The following is a 13,925-nucleotide window of genomic DNA, read 5'->3' as shown; positions in this document are numbered from 1 at the left end:
ACTTAAGATATTAAGATGCACCATGCTTGTAAGTTTATTAAATGTTTTAAGATTTACCATAACAATTGTGAAGGTTTGTCTGAAAACTGAACTATTTACCAAATAGTGAATATATTATTTAAACTGTTTTTTAAAGTTTTAAATATGTTTGTAACAGGGATAAAATATAATTAAAGCCTCCTTTTAAAATGACTGCCTAAACTTACTATACTTATCTAAAAAGACTTGTTAAGACTGAACTTTAAAATTCAAGGGAAATTTGGGGTTTAAAATGTAACTTTGATAAACTACATACTAATTCTTTAAAACCAAATGAACTTCCAAATAATTTTTTCTGTTTAGAAAAACCCACCTTCAAGGAAACAAAATCCTGCTTAACTCTTATTCATCCTTCACTATCTACGTAAAATTCTTCCCTTTCCATGAAGCCTTTCCTCTTTTCTATAAATAGATTTATCCTTTTACTCTACACTAGTAAAAAGAAAATAAATGTGTCTCTATCATTCAAACAGCGAATTTATTCTATTCTAGTGGCATAACTTTTATGAACATTCTTTTAGGAATCTACATCGCCTATCCAAGGATCACATGCACTTTCAGAACAGGGACTGTATTTTATACTACTCTGCTGCTGCTAAAGTCGCTTCAGTTTATACTACTCTAAATCTCTAAAAATATCTTACACAAGGCAATGCTAACACATAACAACTATTGGTGGCTGACGAACTGAATTGTAACAATCTTGCATGCCTTTTCAAATGGACCATTACCTCTGTTACGTCCCAATGGTGTAAAAACTGATCCAAGTCAGTAAGGTAAAGTAGCACAGGGGAAAGCTGCGTCTGGATGACATGAGGCACTCCTCGAAGGCTCTGAAGCCAAGTCAGTTCCTCTTTTGAAAACCCTAATTTGAGTAAGAAAGCCAATTTAAAATAAATCACAAAGCATGTAACATTCTTCAATAATTTTTTAAAAACAGACATGTATCTTCAAGTTAAATTCTTCAAGCTGTTTTCTCTGAATTTCTTCATGGATTTTAAAAAATGAAATGCCAGCAATGTAATAAAATTCATATAATTATGTAAACAAAGATGTGACCTGAATCAATGTGTAATACATCAAGAAATATTATACCCCTTATACTGAGGACTTTACCACCTTTATACTTAAGTAAATGTGAAAGACAATCATTCTAATTAATGTCAGGTTTAAAAAAGCAAATGAACAAGAGAAACAGCATGCTCCTTCATACATATACCAACTCTGTATTCTTAAACAATAGCCTTCCAAATGTTTTAAAACTATGCCATCCCTCCTAAGTCTATTTCTTCAACAATTACTGTGTACTTTCTTCTACCGATCCTATTTGTAAGATTTCTGATTCTCTTACCACCTCTATTATACCTAGTCTGACCTACACAACTTGCCAAAATCCCTCCGGGAAGACAGATCTTAGAATGATCAGAATACCAGCACAATGTGGTCTGACCCTAGCTACCTGCTTTGATGTTTTCAGATCACTGCACTTCCACGAACATGCCCTAAAGAGTCATCATCTGGTTTGGAAGCCATATCACACTCCTGATTGATTCCTAATGAGTTTCCTAAAACCACTAAACCCTTTGACAGGTACTACTAATTTAAACATAAAGCCCTCACATCCATCTCAAACGCATACATCCAAAGCTATCAAACAAACATGTACAAGTCTACTTGTTTCTTTTATATAATATTTATCTCGCTACATTCAGCTCCTTATCAGAACCTTTCAAGCTATTTTCGGATCTGATTTAACATATTTAATAAGTCTCAATTTTAAGTCTTCAGAAAATTTCAAACACTGTCATCTTTATCATCCAATTACAAAACAAAACTACTGAAGACAGTACAATCATCTAAAACAACAGTAAAAATACTTACCAATCCAACACATCAAGACTCATTTTACTAATTTTTCTTTGAAATCAATGGAAAGCAAAATATGGCTAATTAAAATCTGATGTTTTTTCTAACACACTGAACATTTTAAACATTATGCAGTGAGGTTCAAAACTTAGACCCAAACAGGTTAAGACAGTAAATCTTAGGAGAATTTTCATACTAGGTTCTTTTCCTTTCCTTAACTTGGCAGATCAGTATAGTTACCTGTAAGTGTTGAAAATAAGAAGCTGAAATAGTCCGCATTACTGATGTTTAACTGAACACTTCCATTCTGTTCTTTCACTGAAGACTTCCATCCAGAAAATGATGATCTATAATAAATGGAGACCTAGTACTAGAAGTGACCAACTTGAAGACTCAGGAATAAAGACAGAATATACGACTATTTTTCTTTATTGAAAACAAGTCTAATTTAAGAGCTCAGACAAAAATCCACAGTATGTATCATCTTTACATATAAGGGTTCAAGTACCATAATATGGAAAACATTTTTAACATATATTTATGTAGTTTCCTTGAAAAGCATAACCGGTCCACATATATGGTACAACTTAAAAAATTTTCCACACCACTCAAAACTCAGATTCAAGGAGCCAAGATGAAGTTCTGCTTTTCAGTAGTAGGTTCATCTGCTATGTATTTACTACCTCATCTTTATTAAAAAAAAGTCTTACCTTGCTTATATAAATGAGCTAAGTTTAAACAAGCTCCTGCTTCCTACCTAAGCAAAAGCATCTTAACTAGGTAAAGAATACTTCAATTTAAAGCCACTCTGTGATAACTATGCATTCCTATACTTTGCAAAGCTTTATAACCTGTCTACTTCACAATACTGCAGCTAAAGTATTGGTAGGGGACTTAAGGGAATAGCTAAACATAAAGCAGCTTCTCATTAAATGAAGATTATCTGGTTCCTGCTATGAGATCAGTTTCCAGTGATATCTTTAAAAACTCTCTTCAAGGTAAGACTAAGAAGGAATACAGGCAAATGTCAACCATGGATACAGCAAAAAAAAAAAAAAAAAGGAAGAAGGAAGAAAAAGCTGAGAATAATCAGATCCAAAAAGCTAAGACTACAATTTTTTATCACAGAAACGTGAATAAATGTCAAGACAAAATTAGGAGTTTCTAATTCAACAAGAAGCACTTAAATTTTTTTACCACTGAAATAATTGTATTTATTAATATTCTTAAGAGTTGGGGAGTTAAAAATAATGGAAACATTCTTCTGAATCATTCCCACTTAAAGGACTTCTCTTTTCTTAAAGAGCTATGGAGGGAATGTCACAAGCTAAGAGGTTATAAAAAGTCAGAGATGCTCAATGGAAATGAGTACAAAATGGTGATTAGAAAACAAACCAACATCCTCTTGAACCCAGTGAAAACTGCGCCACCCAGTGGCTAAAAGGGGTAGCAAGTCCATTTAAAATCTAGTTTGGACAAAAGACAAGCAATGTATCACACTGTCCTTGAAACTACCATGACCATATATACTGGACACTCCAGAACACTTCTGAGAAGAGAAGGGACGCTATTATCAATCATGCTTGGACAACAGCAGCAAACCAGACCTGCTCCTGGCAGCCTAGCTCACATGTTCACCCTGCTTCGAAACCGGGCTGAATTTCTCAGTAGCTGCTCCCTTCTAATATTTTTATCTAACAGTGTAGATTACGTTTCCACATCCATGTCTTATGTTCCCCAAATCAGCTATAAATAAACTAGGGGCAGAGAGGATAAGGAAGAGTAAAGGTCAGGAGAACAACAAAGGTAGATGGAGGGGGAGAAAAACTCAAACTCAAAAAAGCTCTAAGTGGATGGTGGAAAAGGTAGGAACAGCAATTCTAAGTACGGTTTTCACAAGATAAACTAAACACCAACAGTTTTAAGTTGATGGGTTTTTCACACATTGAACAAACTGAGATGATCTGCTCTTAGATGAACTCCCTCTGCTAGAGACAACAGTGTCAGAACTACAATACCAAAGTGAACTAGATCGTACAGCCAATTAATCTAACAGATGAAAATCAGAAAGTATTAAAGGAACATTTCAGGAAAATCAACCTGGCAACAGTGCATGAAATATATGGAGCTGAGAAGCAAGACTACTTACTATAACGGTACAGGTGGGAGATAATGAAAAAGCTGCCAAGTTTACAGTCATGATCAAGGACAGAAGGGGATATTTTGAAGAAAAAAGATATGAAATAACCCAGGTGATTTCTAAGGAACTAAACATTATTCTTCAATTCTAAATCTAGAAAAAGTGATGCAATAATAATACCACTGGCCTGGGAAAGTTGAAAAGTCCCCATTTTGTTTTAATTTTTAAAGAGATTAGTCTGAATAGGGACAATACATCTACAGAAAGAGAAGTCTACTAAGACTCTGTGCAAATGCTAAAAGGCAAAATTTAACTTAGTAGACTTTTAACTACAAGACAGTTTGCTTTTGATGATCATAAACTTCTATTGCCATTACTTGAAATTAACATTTTCTCAGTACTAGCCACAAACCCACAAAAAAAGATAAAAGACGACGTGTGAAAAAATCCTTGACAAAAGTTACTGAGCATAAGTCAAAAATAGCTGATGCCAATAAAGATACTAAATACAAGTTCTAAAGAGAATTAATTTTAAGAGGTGTTCACAAGTTGCTTTTAAATGAATGTTAAAACAGATCCTCCACTAGTTTCTATCATGGGAAAAGAGTGCCCTCTCCTGGAAGTTAACAGACATGAAACCACTTAAGTTAACTGCATTTCTTACAGACCTGGCATTAAGTACTGAACTAGACAAAGAGGGGTTTCGCATATAGGCAACACATTGCAAACAGCTCTCTTTTGCTAAAAGGAAAAACTTATTATCAGTTATGAAGCACACTTTGGGTGACAGCATTCAAACATACATCCTATCCTGGTATGAAGAGACTGGCAAACAAAGCTAAAGAAAATCTACTAATAAAGTGAGCTACTCCTGTTTAATTGGGACAGAGGATATCTGCTCAAGAAGCCAGCTACAGCATAGATTCAATTTCTGCCTAAAACTATCAGACCCTGGCCCTGAGCCACAATCAGTTAGAAATGGCTGAATACGAAAGTACTATGCCTGATACAAACATTAAATTTTAAAGGATACTTTGAACTCGCAACATGAAACACTATTAATTTTAAGACCTTTGAGGGTAAAAGGGTACAGTCACACTCTGGAAAGTAGTTACTCGAAAAATTAAACAGAAAATTAACATATGATCCAGCAATTCTACTTCTGGCTATACAGCCAAAAGAATTAAAAGGATTCAAACAGGTATCTGCACACCAGTGTTTATAGCTGCATTATTCATAATGGCCAAAAGGCAGCACAACCAAGTATCCATTAACAGATGAATGTATCAAAATCATGAAGACAAAACAGTGGTAAACAAGGGCTGGGAGAAGGGGAAATAATCAGTACAGAGTTTCACTCTGGAATGATGACAAGCACTGGAGGTGAACAGTGGTAGCAGTTGCACAACAGTGTGAATGAACTCAATGCCCCAAAACAGTTCTAACTGTACACCTACAACTGGTTAAAACGGTAAGTTTTATGTGATGTATATTTTGCCACACACACACCCACCCACCCAAAGATATTTCAATGATTCCTTGTCGGAGTCTGCAAGCTTTTATTTCACCACCTACATTAAACTGAGCTCCCTTCCAACAAGGAAGACCTGTATTACAATTTCATAACACCAAAAGTTTTAAAGCACAGCACTCTCATCTGCCACTGAATCCTTACTATGGCTTACTCCTGATCATTTTAACCTGTTTCAATCAACCTACACAAATCACTGTATGTATCTACCTATGGCTCAGCGGTAAAGAATCCACCTGCACTGCAGGAGAACAAGGATTCAATCCCTGGGTCAGGAAGATCCCCTGGAAAAAGAAATGGCAACCCACTCCGGTATTCTTGCCTGGAAAATCCCATGGGCAGAGGCGCCTGGTGGGCTACAGCCCATGAACTTAGTGACTGAAACCATGACAATGCAAACCACTGAACAAACCACCGGGAGCAGTCTTCCTCTAGTGAACTTCCTCCATCTAGTAGTAACCAACAATTTTAACTGCTGTTTTAAGAGCAAATGAAGGCAGGGGCAGTATTTTTAAGTCAGTTCATAAACTGCCAGGGACAGGGGAAGGGTGAGGTAGAAGATTATACACTTGAAATACAGCTCACTTCAGCATGCTACCTCATGTGCAGTATCCCGATAAGCATGGCAGCCAAATTTGCACTGAGTCTTCCCATAATACAGCAGCGACTTAACCGAGAAAGCAAGTCAGCAGGCAGACTGGGTAGAAAATACACAAGCTGGACCAAAAGCTGCTGAGACTCTGCTGGGAGAACCACCACAGCGCCTTCTTGTGGATCTAGTGAGGTAGGAAGACAAGTTAAATTTTTAAAGATATACAAATAAGAATTAATAAAGCAGACATAATTTTCACTGTGCTATGTTGAATTCTAGGAGAAGGCGATGGCAACCCACTCTAGTACTCTTGCCTGGGAAATCCATGGACGGAAGAGCCTGGTAGGCTACAGTCCATGGGGTAGCGAAGAGTCGAATATGACTGAGCGACTTCACTTTCACTTTTCACCTGCATGCACTGGAGAAGGAAATGGCAACCCTCTCCATTATTCTTGCCTGGAGAATCCCAGGGACGGGAGCCTGGTGGGCAGCCGTCTATGGGGTCACACAGAGTTGGACACGACTGATGTGACTTAGCATGTTGAACTCTAACATACCAATTACATGGAAAAAAGTTTTATCAAAAAGCATATATGTATGGCTTAAGGTACTGCCTAGAGTAAAAGACTAAATACAATCATTATTTAGAGATAACATTTAACACTGAATTTCATAACATTCAAATGTGTTATTTGAAATAAAAACTGATGGAGTTAAAAGAATCAGAAACAAAGCAAAACAGTAAAAAAAAAAAAAAAGCACTTTTGCCAAACAGGGACAATTATAATATCAACCTAATTTAACACCAAAGACTTATTTGAGTATACACACACACCCCTACATATAAGCAATACTAAAAAATACAGATTTTATAATACCACACACAAAAGGTAGACACAAACCAATGTTCATCACCTAATAAATGGATAAATATAAAGTAGTGTATCTTCAACAATTGAATGTTACTCAGCATTAAAAAGAAACGCAGTACTCATATATGCTACATGAATGAATCCTAAAAACAGTATGCTAAGTGAAAGAAGCCAGACTGAAAAGACCCACATTATACAATTTCATCTAAGAAATGACCAAAATAGGCAAATACAAAGAGACAGAAATGGTGAGCAGTGGTTGCCAGGAGCTGAGGAAGGAAGAAATGAGGAAATAGGGACGGACTACTAATGGTAGTTTCTTTCTGAGGTGATAAAAATATTCTGGAATAAGAGAATAGTGACTATTGCATAATCTTGGGATTATGGTAAAAATTAATGAATTGCACAGTGTAAAATGGCCAATTTTATGATATATGAATTGTGTCCCAATAATAAATACTAATTATACATATGTATATATGTCAGTATGTTTTTATTGATATTTTTGCTTAAAGAATGAAAAGGTTTTAGGGGTGAATAAAAAATTAATATACGAAAGCCACACAAGATATTGATAATGATTAAATAAGTAAAATGTGCCATCAAAGTTTTAAAAGAATTTTGTAAAAATACCAGATCAGTTTTGAATTTGAGTTTCGTGGCTTAAAAGACAATTTAAGATTTGAAGAAACATCTACAACCTTTAATTTTCTAAAACTATTGTATTAAGTAATACTATTGAAAATGAATTTACTGGTTGATATTTTGTTCATTTTACCATGGTATAATTAATGCCTAATTTGAAGAAAAAGTAAAACCTAAAGATCTCCCCTTTGAAACATCGTTCCCAAGTTGGGGCAGACAGATTACTACTTACACAGGTACACAAAACTCTTACCATAGATTCGGAGAGCAGTAACTTGTAAACTTCTGAGCAGCTCTTTATTTGCTCGGGCTGCAGCAGTATGGATGATGTCAATAAGCTGTGTTGAAAGTTCAGGGTTTCGGGAGCCGAGATGAGCAAGCTGCAGTGGTAAACCAGCCAACCAACGTGATAACACTTTACTACGGTATCTAAGGCCATCAAAGAGAAGGGAAATACACCACATTTATTTAAACATTTGAGAGCCTATAAGATGGCTGGCATCATTTATTCAGCTATAGCATTCTCTAAGGTTTACCCCACTGTATTTTAAAAGTTTATGTAATTTGGGGCACTATGTAAATTGTAGTTTTATCTTAAAGGACACAAACTCTACTTAACTTGTGAACTATTTACACTAATTTGTAATAATTATTTTATTATTGATGCACTCAGTATAGGGTGCCCCACATTAAGTGGCTTCAATCTTGTGTTATTTCAGTTCTTTCATATACTTGCTAACTCTCTAATGCCTCATCTCGGACACAGCAATCACTTTTGCTGTCCCCCAAGAGCTTAGTGATTTACACATGACCTTTGAAGTCTAACAGACCTGAACTTAAGTCTCAGTCTGACTGCCCTTTAGCAGCATGACACTCACCAACTTATTTAACCTAAGCTTCCTTCTATAAGGCAGAAACCAACAGTACCTACATCGAAGTATGAGAATTACTGAAAAATTAAGAAAAGCCCTGACTCACAGTAAAGACTCGAATATGTTCTAATAACTACCTATGTATGCTGAAGTATCCCAAATCTCTTATCCTTCACCCAAACATCTCTTCCAGGCTATCCCAAATAAACCTCAAACTCACCGGATCTAAAAACTGATTCCTTAGTTCTACTCTTTGTGTTGTCTATGTCACCAGACAGCACCAAACTAAGCCAGGAACCTTCTCACTTTAAAATACTCCTATTTTTTAAAATTTATTGAAACATTTTTGACACACAATATTATCTTAGTTTCAGGAATATATCACATAATAATCTGACAACTGTACACACTGCAGATGGTCACCACAAGTCTAGTAACCACCTGTCCTAACAAAAGTTACTGTAGTGTTACTGGTCATATTCTTTATGCTGTATATTACATCCCCATGGCTTATTTACTTTATAAGTAAGTTTGTACCTTTTAGTCTCCTTCACCTATTATACACCTCTCCTCTTCCACTGCCCTCATTCTTATACCATATGCCCCAATATGTCACTAAGGGCCAGAGGTTAAACCTCCATAAAATTTACAGGAAGCAAAAGAAAAAGCTGAGGCTGCTACAGGTGGTTCCAATTGTCCTTTAGCTGTTAAGCAGACAAGTGGAAATATATGCTCAAAGAGACTTTTACCTTCTCAGTTATGTGTATAAAGGTTACTGGAACTATTATGTATGCCTCTTTATAAAAAAAATTTTTTTAATGAAACCAAAAAGGATAAAAGACAGAATTTCTCCAAAGATTTAATCACTCTATCATCTTATTATACAGATTACAAAGTAACCTGGTAAGAAAAAGAAAAGCAAAATAACATAGGGAACTGTACCGGATTCTGTAAGATCTCAGTTCTTCTTTTTGATAGATTTTACTGAAAAACTTCAGTAACAAAGTCCGAACTGGAATGAGCAGTCCTCTTTGCTGATACAATGTATAAACTGCCTTTATGAGAGACTCTGTAGCCTCTAAAAACAAGAGAAAACAACTGCATGTGAGTCAAAATGTTTCTTCACCAGCACCATACTTCTTCTAAAAAGCACAGAAGCACCTTGTTCCTATGACAAAGCAGATTTTAGCCACAAACTGATGACTACCATCAAAATCCTACATCAATGGCCTAATACAAAAGTCAAACCAACCAGAGATTACAGTACAAATTTTCCTGAGAGACAACAAACCTAGGAAAGGACAGCGAAGAACAGAATACTAGAAAGGTGGATAAGCCAGGAACCAACCAGGAAAGCTCTGTTTTGAATGAAAAGAATTAGTAAGTCACAGTAAAAATTGACTTAATGCAACATAATTTCAAGTAGCAAGAAAGGTAAAGAGAGAAGGATCAATTTCTAGTCAAATTAGATCAGAAAAGAGTACTTCTTCATCCTTAAGCTCAATGTCACTTCCTCTTAATAAAACATACCTCCTTTCACTCCAACTATGTAATCTAGTAGAAAACCTTCCCATCAGCTTCAGAGTGGACCTACCCACTGAAAAAGGGGTGTTCTCAGCAATCAGGGTTCAAGGAGATAATCCTTCATGATTATGCTAGCTACCTTTTATGGCTTGAACGTAAATGACTATGCAAAATGTTTGATAGTTATGAACTCAAAGTTAGACTCTAAATATTAATAGCATGCATAAGAGCTCCTCTCTTAAATAAGGACAAAGCATTAACACCTACCTCTGTTTGGCTGTATCTGCATTAACCTCCAGGAGACTCCAAGCAATCTGTTCAGCTGCTTACTATTTAGCCTAGAGCCATCTTCAAGGGTTTCTGTTACAAATTTCCTTATCCTTTCTATCCAACTGGAATCCTTCTGCAAAGTTGAGGCATTTGCCAGGGAGACCATGATATCAGACAGTGTTAAATTCAGTAAAAGATGATCTACATTATTCGAGAGAATCGTGCAATGCTTGATGCTAAAAACAAAGACACACATAACTGTTACGTGTTGTATCTACCATGCCTGCTTCACTAAAATACTTAACTATTCCTCCCAGATTCCCTGGTAGCTCAAAGGGTAAAGAGTCTGCCTGCAATGCGGGAGACCCAGGTTTGATCCCTGGGTTAGGAAGATCTCCTGGAGAAGGAAATGGCAACCCACTCCAGTATTCTTATCTGGAAAATCCCATGGACGGAGGAGCCTGGCAGGTTACGTACAGTCCATGGGGTCACAAAGAGTCGGACACCACTAAGTGACTTCACTTTCACTTCATTCCTCCCAGAATGAATTGCCAAGAAGGTAGGTATATAAAAGCGACTGTAAGTAAACTATTCATTACAGAATCAGGGTTGTTAAGGGATAAATTAAGAATGTATACTGCTCAGTTCATTACACAAGTTGCTATTCACACAAAAAATACAGGCCCTTGAAACACTGCTTGGTAACCCTATATGTAATGTGGGGATAAGAACACTTGAAAACTTCAACACACTTGAAGATTTTAAGCAGATATTTATATTAGGATGAAACTCACAATAGACCTTGATTCTGCTTCTAACTAATTTTGACTTAATAGAATCACTGATTTCTCCTGACCACAATTTCCTTATGTGTGAAGACTGGTCTAAATAAGCCCGATTCTGAAACAACTTAATTTTATCACTCACATACTGAAATCACTTTTTCCTAGCCATATAAAACACATTTCTTTCAAAGCTTGAAAGAAATTTCAAAAAAAGGTTCTAACAGATTATCTTAACAAAAACCAAGTTTGCAACTAAGGATATAAACCACTAGATACATAAACACTATATAAACACTGTAGATTTCAGGCTACACTGCATTCAACAGCAGGGCAGAGCCTATGTATTTTCATGTTCAGAAACACGGAAGTTTATTAAACTAAAAAAATACCTGAAACTAACTTATTTTAAAGAAAAAGTTAACCCTGGACTAAGCATGAGAAAGGACATAGTAGTAACAAACCACAAATACAAGGGAAGGGAAATTTTTAACATTTGGTGTTATTAGGGTATCAAATGTAGAGTTAAGAATGACAAATGGGACCAGATCACGAAGGGTTGAAAGCTAAGGACACTGAAATCAATTCTGCAAGCATAAGAGTAACATAGTTGAAAAGTTCTTTCTTTTCTGCTGATGAAAAAGAAAAAATCAGTTACAAGACTCTAAACAAAGTAGTTGTATGTCTATTTGAGCAATACAGGCAAGACGTGACGAGCTCAAGAAACAATGCTGGTACAGACTAGGAGAAAGGGGGATGTATGGAAGAATAAAAGTTAGCTGGATCTGAAGTCTGCTTAAATGCATACATGCATGTGAGCTTTTAGCTCAGCTGGTAAAGAATCCGCCTGCAATGCAGGAGATCCCAGTTCAATTCCTGGGTTGGGAAGATCCCCTGGAGACGGGATAGGCCACCCAGTCCAGTATTCTTGGGTTTCCCTGGTACCTCAGTTGGTAAAGAATATGCCTGCAATGTGGGATACCTGGGTTCCATCCCTGGGTTGGGAAAATCCCCTGGAGAAGGGCATGGCAACTCACTCCAGTATTCTTGCCTGGAGAATCCTCATGGACAGAGCAGCCTGGCAAACTACAGTCCATGGGGTCGCAAAGAGTCAGGACATGACTGAGAGTAAGCATAGCACAGCACAGCACAGCAAATGCCCAGCAAAAAACTGGGAATTCTATAACAAAGAGAAAGAATGAATGAAAACTGGGACAGATGACTAGCAATCTATATACTACAAATCCAAAACTACTGGTAGGTTCTTTGCCCAACTGTTCAGTGTCCAAAACCAAGGCACATTTTATACCAACCAGACCACACAAAAGCTCGACTGCAACATTTCTTCACCACAGGTAAAGCTTTTGAAGATCTACTTAAGTTTATCTTAAGCAGTATAACCTATTACTGTCTGGAAGGTGTCAACAGACATAGGAAAGTTGGGAGAATTCATCCTGCTCCTCCAAGAATTTACACAAAATTTTAAAGTCTAAATACACTGACCACCAATTCTATGAGGGAGGCAGGAAACTGGGGAAACTCATTTTCAGCAATGACAGAGGAGGAAATTAGAACTGATTCCCTTCCTGAAAATAACTTTAAAAGCTGGGTGAAATAGTTTTTAACAACTCAAAAGCATTCAAGAAGGAACAAGATGATGATCAATTGCTGGGTCCCCCAAATAAAGCAAGACCACAGCACTCAACTTCCAAGGGCTACTGCCAATTCCAACGAAAAGGCTAAAAAACTGAAGTAACCTTTCAGAGGCCTCACAGGGAAAAGTCAAACCCCAGAGCCAGACAAACACAGGGACTCTGGTATATTATTCCTACTTCAAGCTGGACCCTTAAGGGCTTTCCCTTTCAGAGTATGGGTGAACTGGAAGTAAAGAGAGCTCTTACATAAAACAGACCCAGTTATGCATCACCTCAGTAGTTAACAATTTTTCCCAACTAGATCTATAGATTCAACACAATTCCAATCAAAACCCCAGCCAGTTACTTTATAGTTATCAACAAAATGATTTCTGAAGTTTATACACAAAAGCAAACACTAGACTACCCAATATAAGACTGAAGCGGAACAATGTTGGAGGACTCACACCACTCAATTTCAAGACATACTGTACTACAGTAATCAAGACAGTATGGTACTGGTGAACAAATAGACAAACATAGGTTAATCCAAGAACCCCAAGAGAGGCCTGCAAGTACAGTCAACTGATGATTTTAGACAAAGGAGCAGAAGCAATCCAAAATAGAAACAATAGTCTTTTCCACAAACGGTACTGGAATAACTGGACAGAAACTCTAGAACTGAAAAATAAAAACAAAACAAATTCAACAAATATATGTTTGAATGATACACAGAAACAGAAAAATCAGTAAGTGGGTCTTATACACATTCAATTAATCTTTAAAGGGAAGGAGAAAAATGGCACAAATATTTTTTTGAAGATGAGATATTTTTCAGATGTGTTTACACACTTCATTCAAGATCTCAGATTTAAGAAGCTCACTGAATTCCAAGGAAAATCAATAAAAAAGAAAACCACACCTGGATACATCACTGTCAAACTGCAGAAAATAAAAGACAAGGAGAAAAGTCTTATGGAAGGGGAGGGGGGAGTAACTTTTATAAAGTAGCAATAGTTCAGACTCATAGCTGACTTCCTAACAGCAGTGGAAACCAAGAGAGCGCAAAGTGTTGCTGTCAGTATGCTCAAACAAGAAAACTGCCAAACCCAAGTACTGTGCTCTGTTAAAATAGTCCTTGGAAATAAAGGAGAATAC

General features: G+C 36.6%; 1 protein-coding gene across 1 annotated transcript in view; it reads right to left on the bottom strand.

Annotated features, from left to right (window-relative positions):
- The window catches only part of TEX10 (testis expressed 10), a 49,087-nt gene that overhangs the window by 18,680 nt on the left and 16,482 nt on the right, over positions 1-13,925 (bottom strand). Inside the window, exons 6-11 of the mRNA XM_069576061.1 lie at positions 10,349-10,587; positions 9,500-9,635; positions 7,939-8,114; positions 6,175-6,352; positions 2,146-2,252; positions 771-904 (exon numbers count right to left, since the gene is read on the bottom strand). Of these exons, the coding sequence (XP_069432162.1) occupies positions 771-904; positions 2,146-2,252; positions 6,175-6,352; positions 7,939-8,114; positions 9,500-9,635; positions 10,349-10,587 (970 nt within the window). The remainder of the gene's footprint in view (positions 1-770; positions 905-2,145; positions 2,253-6,174; positions 6,353-7,938; positions 8,115-9,499; positions 9,636-10,348; positions 10,588-13,925) is intronic.

Source organism: Ovis canadensis, chromosome 2 (genome assembly GCF_042477335.2).
Source record: "Ovis canadensis isolate MfBH-ARS-UI-01 breed Bighorn chromosome 2, ARS-UI_OviCan_v2, whole genome shotgun sequence".
NCBI lineage: Eukaryota > Metazoa > Chordata > Mammalia > Artiodactyla > Bovidae > Ovis > Ovis canadensis.
This window is presented reverse-complemented; position numbering and strand designations above follow the sequence as displayed.